Here is a 6,494-nt window from a genome sequence, read left to right on the forward strand (position 1 = left end):
CACAAACTCAGTCGGATCGCAAGCGAATGAGTGTTCCAATAAATAATAAAAAAGTATTCTGACTGCAATCAATATTAAAATGTTGTTAATTTTGGCATTGGCCTTAGTGTGTTTAACAAGTGGTATCGTTAACTCTATACCACAATGTGCAGAGAATGCACAAAAAAAAGAAGAAATTATTTGTAAAGATGTGCAGTACATGAAAGACTTTCGCGGGGTGGGACAAAAGCATTGGAAGCACCTGAAAATTATTAATGATAATGATAAAGAGAACCAATTGGAATGGGATGGTACGTAGATTAATAATAAAAAGTAATTTTAAATAGTATACACACGATTTGTCTATATTTAGATATTCCCGAAGAATTTGCAAATTTGGAACACTTGGATATTTCTCAAGTTGGTGAATTAATTTTACAAGATAAAGGTTTTGAAAATCTGCCAAATTTAAAAGCCTTAAATATGTCAAATTGTAAAGTAGAATCTTTGAAAGCTTCGCACTTTGCAGATGTCAACAGATTGGAAAATCTTGATGCCAGTTGGAATCTATTACAAAATTTAAGTGCCGAATTAGAACATAAATTTCAGCATTTAGAAGTTGCTAACTTTTCTCACAATGCTATACAGTTGTTCGAAACCGATGGTATAATTCCAAAATTAAGAGTTCTACATTTGGATTTCAATGAATTGAAGAGTATTAACCTGCCTAATTATAGAAATTTGGAAATATTAACAATAAGTGACAATTTAATTGAAAAGGTAAGTACTTGTGTTGTATAAAATATAAATTCAATAAGTTTTTCCAAATTTACATATATATTAGTATGTATATTAGGGATATAACTATTGAAAATTTTTGCAAATATGCAAATTGGCATATCATGGTCGAATAGAGCATTAAAAATATAAAAAACAACGGTATTATTTTTTCGCGGTTGTTAAAAAAGTTCACGCACCAAACGCAATAAAGTTTTTCATGAAAATATATTTTTGTGACTTTAAATTACTAAAGTCTTCTTCTTTGTTTTCTAAAACAACTCTCACTTAAAACAGAGCGAAATCAATACTGTTTAATTGTTTCTCTTATTTATTTACAACAACAAATTGGACAAACATGTACACGTTTTTGCATATGTGTTAGTCACATCTTTAAACGCTTATAACTCCTAAAAAAACTAAACCGATTTCAATAAAATATATAGTCTGCACTTCTGTGAATAAATCCCTTTAAAATTGTATATTTCTTGCCCAAATTGAACGTATAATGTGAGCGTAAAAGGGGTCTAACGAAATCGACTTGCCTATTAATATTAACTAGGATCGCCCGGTGGCCGAAATTCGACCACTTTAAACGCTTTTTACCACTTTTGTGGAAAGAATTAAAAAAAAATTATATTCTGCAAATCTAGAGAAAATCGCCTTTTAAACCATATATGTTTCATCAATATTGGTGGACAATAACATACTTAAAAGTGTGCCACAAATAAACGTGTGGCCTATTTATATATAAGATTCAAATAAATATTTATATTTATTATAATTTGTAAAGAAATTTGAAAAACTCAATTAAGCTAAAATTTTGTCAAAATTTAGCCATTTTTTATGCTCAATTAAAAATTATTAATTTAGTTATTTTTTTCGACTAGCCGGTTTCAGATATTGAGTTTATTAGAAATTTAAAGGATATTTTTAGAAAAAATGTTTGACAATTATTTCACTATAAGGTAAAAGACGAAAATTGGAAACTATGAACTTAAATATCTTAAAAGAGATGACTTGGAGAAATACATCGAATTTTCTTTATTTTCTCTATAATATAGTAAAATTCATTGCAATCTATCAATATTTGTACAAGTTACAAGTTCTACAATGTTTTCACACCAGAGGTGTTCGACTTTATCACCCTGTATCTCACTATGTATTTTAACAGGTTGCTAACAAATTTTAATTGCATGAACGCTTCTACATTATTTTGGAATCGGGATAGTAATTTAGAAAATATGGATTTATTAAAACTTTGTCTAATTGACTCCACTATACGCTGAGGGGCCTCAAAGTTGGGGACCTCAGACATACAACATTTTTATCAATTACAATAAGGATAACTGTGAAGCAGAAAACTTCTTAAATAATCTAATAGGGGTTTCTCCATGCTCTTCTGAATTTTTATTGGGTATATGACTTAAAAATGCGAGATTGTTTCAAATTTGTTGCTTCTATATCGAAATATTTGTCCAATACAAATATATTCAAAGCAATATATGGATTCCTAGCTAAAAGAACTGATCATCCTTTGAGGCCAAGAACGAATCAAGCCAATATCGGATAAACTGTTCCAATGTGAAGCGTATCCCAGAGAGTGCGTTCTGCAATGATTGAAACATATTTTAGTCGGACGGGGCACGGTCTAGACTATAAAGCGGGTGAGGTAATACTTTTTAACAGATATTTCAAGATGTGACCGAGCGTTGTCATGATGGTATATTACAGTTTCATGTCTGGTCGCACATTTTGGGCGTTTTTCGGCCAATGCATGCTTCAAACGAATCAGTTGCATTCGGTATAGGTTCCATGTCATCCATCATAATAGATAGGACTCTTTTGCTATTTATTTATCTTTATTGTTGATTCTGCTGGTTGGACGGACTTCACATCGTAATGGATCCATTTTTCATCGCAATAATGATTCGGTGCAAAAATTATTTTCGTTTGTAACTTTCAAGCGGCATTTCAAACATACTAAATCGTCTTTCAGTTCGTAGTGTACCCAATTTCCCTGCTTTTGAATTAATCCAGCTGCCTGGAAAGGTTTTGAAATTATTGAGTAAGTAGCTCCCAATGATTTTACAAGTTCTTGTTGAGTTTGACAACAATATTCATGAAGTAATGCATCCAATTGGTCTTCAAACTTTTTTGGCTGGCCTGGGCGATCTATGTTTTCCGTTTGAAAATCATGACTTCTGAACCGTAAAACCAGCTCTCGCATGTTGAAACCGATCGAACACATTCATATGGACTTTTTGGATTTGATTTTAATTCGTTTGATTTGATTTCAGCTTAACATTTACTAGTAAAAGGTGTACGAATGTAACAAATTTTATTGCGATATATTACAAGCTAAACTTTTAATGAATTTTTGTCTAAATATGCAGTATTTTTGAAATATTGTAGACAATTTTACTTCAGCCATGACCATGGATTTTTTTAATATTTTCTGGGGATTATGGAATTATTTTCCACAGAATGTTTTATTTATATTCGGTACAACCTAACTACTAGGGTATTCAATCGATTAACCGTTAATCGGTTAACCGATTAATTTTGGACGGTTAACTGTTCGAATAATTTAAAATTGCCGATTTTCAAATAACAAATAAACCGATTAATTTGTGTCGATTAACCGATTAACCGAAATTCCTTTTTGTTTGCACTTTAAATTTCAATAATACAATTAAAATACAAATTAAAATTAAATATTTTTGAACATCCAATAAACATAATTAGTGAGTATGTATAACAACTGACATATTTAATTTACATGTCTTTGAAAATTTGTTTGTATTTACATGTATAGACGATTTTTTTTTTGGAAATTAGTCTTTTACCATAACTAAACGAAACTATTAAATTAATCAAAATCTAAAACAATCCAAAAAGGAATATTCTTTATCATGCTTTTGATTTCTCCAACATATACAATCAGCGAGAGAGTTTTTTTCCAAGAAAAGTTTTATGAAATCTAAAGAAAAAAATCGTTTAAATTATATTCTTTTTATAAAATATTATTTCGGAAGATCTCACTAAAACCCTAAAAAACTCACACATCGCTCATTTGCTGCAACAACGTCATAATTCAAAAAAAGTCGTTTCGAGAAAAACGTCTTTGAATATTTTATGACATTTTACTATTTCTTAAATAAACTTTCAATAAATCATGCGATTTCAGAAATATAAATAGTAGATGTTAATATCTTTCTAATCTGTAATCCAAATTTTTACTTATCAAATATACGAGAAAACATGAATTTTAATTTTGATGTTTACAACAAAAAAACAATTTCACACAAAATTAAAGATTAATGAACTTTGTATTACTCAGTTCATAAAACACGGATTTCAAGTTAGGACGTTGTTGCAGCAAATAGGCGATATGTTTACAAAAATGATCTCAAATACCTTATTTGATGTTTTTTTTATGTTTTTGTACACAAAATTCGTTGTTGTATTTCAAATTTAAAATGAAAATAGAAATTATTCGGTTAATCGAATAATTTTAAATTAACCGATTATTAACCGAATAAATCTAAACCTCGATTAATTATTTGCTCGATTAACCGATTAAACCAGAAACCCGATTAATTGAATACCCTACTAACTACTCTATAGTAATTAATTTTCTGAAGATACCAAACACAAGTATAACTTGGATCTTTAGATTTTGGACAAATCAGAAAAAATTCACAACCATTTACAAATGTTGCATGACTTTCTTTCAGAGCCCACAACGCGTCTTCTGAGAGTTTTTTCCTCAAAATTTAAATATACTCCTTTGCTATGCGTTCTCCGAGCAAAAAGATTCGTTGTGACGACCAAATTTTTAGCCAATTCACAGATTTTTTCGGTTTCAGTAAATGAAAGTAGCAGAGAAAGAAGAATTATGATTGAAATGTCAAAATGTTTGTCACCCCAACTTAAATTTATTCAAGTGATTCGATTAGCTACAAATTTGGTTATCACGACCAAAACTATTTTCTCTGTATATGTGAAATTCGAATCAGGCAGTTAGAAATGCCAGATATATTTCCAAATTATTTTGGTTCTGCTCCACTATGCAATCATATCACCAAACGTGTAGAAATAAAGAGTTAAAATAGGCGATAAAATAAATTCTATGTAACCGGTACTTAAAGTACTTAAAATTATCTTAAAAAAAATTAATAAATTTCCCTTTTACTTTATTTGTAGTTGACATCAAACTCGTTTAAACAACTAACCTCAATGCAAGAGCTAATTATAATCTCCAGCCCGCTCAATCACATAGATGATCGTACTTTTGAAAGTATGACTGACTTGAAGAATTTAAATCTCTCGGCCAATAGTTTGGAAAAACTGACACCTGATGTTTTTGCTGGGCTCACTCGTCTAATACAATTGGATCTCAACTCAAATGATCTGGTGGAATTGGCGCCTTTACAATTTCAACATTTAGTCAAGTTGCAGAATTTAGATATAAGTCGTAATAGCTTAAAATCTCTAAATTCAAAGAATTTTAAAAATCTGGTAAATTTGCGCAAATTGTATATCTATGGAAATGAGATAGAAGAAGTTAAAGCTAATACTTTTGACAATTTAGTGGCATTGGATACTTTGGATCTCTCCTATAATAGCCTAGAACACTTAGATGCCGATGTGTTTGGTTCTCATACTTTACCTCGCTTGCGTAAACTTCTGCTTAAATCGAATAATTTGAAAAGTTTACATCCTCTGGCCTTCACTTCACTACCGTTCCTACAATATCTTTCTTTGGGTTTTAATGAACTGAGCACCTTAGATGTACGAATGTTTGCTCCCTTCAGACGTCTGGAGAAACTACATTTGGGCAATAATTTAATAGAGACCATATCATCCGATGTATTGGAATCATTAACGGCTGTTTCTGAATTACTTTTGGATAAAAATCGTTTATCATTTTTGTCCAATTCGAATGCAACTTTTGAAAAGTTAGAAAAAGTTTCTTTGGAGGGCAACCCCTGGCAATGTCCATGTTGGGAAGAAATGACCAAGTGGTTGGAGGCACGCAAAGTATCATACGTCCGACCACACAGTCCATATTTTAAAGGGCAGAAGCCATTGTGTGTAGTTACACCGGTTGAGTTTTGTGTAAAGGATTTGAGATTGGTAAAAGAACATCACATTGAAGATATATATAATAGTGGTTAAGGGCTATTAACATTGTTAGAATGCATTTGAAATGTGAAACTAAGTTTTAGTTTTAAGGTTTTTATAATGTTTTTTATTTAATAAAATTAAATAATAGTTTTATATAATTTAAAATTGTAATTGTAAATATGAATCTATTAAACAAATATTAATACTACTTATTTATTTAAAATAATGGTAATGATATTATTCATAACAGTTTTATACAACAAATTTTGATTGAATATTATGTTTTATAAACATTTTAATAAATTTATAATTAGTTTATGAATATGAGTATAAATATGTATGTGTTCCCATACATTTATATTCGATTGACAATAAATGAAATATACTTTAAGTTTAACGTCTTATAATATTTTTCGATGTTGGTAATACTTGTTTCTCCAAGATTTAGTTGATTCACGAACCATTGAAAAAAACATTTGTATTGTACGTAGTGTCCAAAAAACCGACAAATTCAAAAAACCAGTTTCCGGTTTAACCGAAGTTGGTCTTAAATTTATTTTTATAGTTATTTTTGTTAAAGAAAAACCATTAAATGAGTAATTGAA

General features: G+C 29.8%; 1 protein-coding gene across 1 annotated transcript; it reads left to right on the forward strand.

Annotated features, from left to right (window-relative positions):
- On the forward strand, positions 1-6,280 carry LOC135953528 (leucine-rich repeat-containing protein 15). The gene is made up of 3 exons (XM_065503467.1): positions 1-290; positions 353-759; positions 4,966-6,280. Exons 1-3 carry the CDS (start codon positions 80-82, stop codon positions 5,938-5,940), a joined length of 1,593 nt encoding a protein of 530 aa, XP_065359539.1. The 5' UTR covers positions 1-79; the 3' UTR covers positions 5,941-6,280.
- Positions 6,281-6,494: the final 214 nt, after the last annotated feature.

Source organism: Calliphora vicina, chromosome 3 (genome assembly GCF_958450345.1).
Source record: "Calliphora vicina chromosome 3, idCalVici1.1, whole genome shotgun sequence".
Classification (NCBI taxonomy): Eukaryota; Metazoa; Arthropoda; class Insecta; order Diptera; family Calliphoridae; genus Calliphora; species Calliphora vicina.

Excerpts from the sequence above, each read along its gene's own strand:
- LOC135953528 (XM_065503467.1), top strand. The coding sequence starts at position 80 with ATGTTGTTAATTTTGGCATTGGCCTTAGTGTGTTTAACAAGTGGTATC. Across the intron at positions 291-352 it reads GAACCAATTGGAATGGGATG|ATATTCCCGAAGAATTTGCA; the intron begins GTACGTAGATTA and ends GTCTATATTTAG. Across the intron at positions 760-4,965 it reads GTGACAATTTAATTGAAAAG|TTGACATCAAACTCGTTTAA; the intron begins GTAAGTACTTGT and ends CTTTATTTGTAG.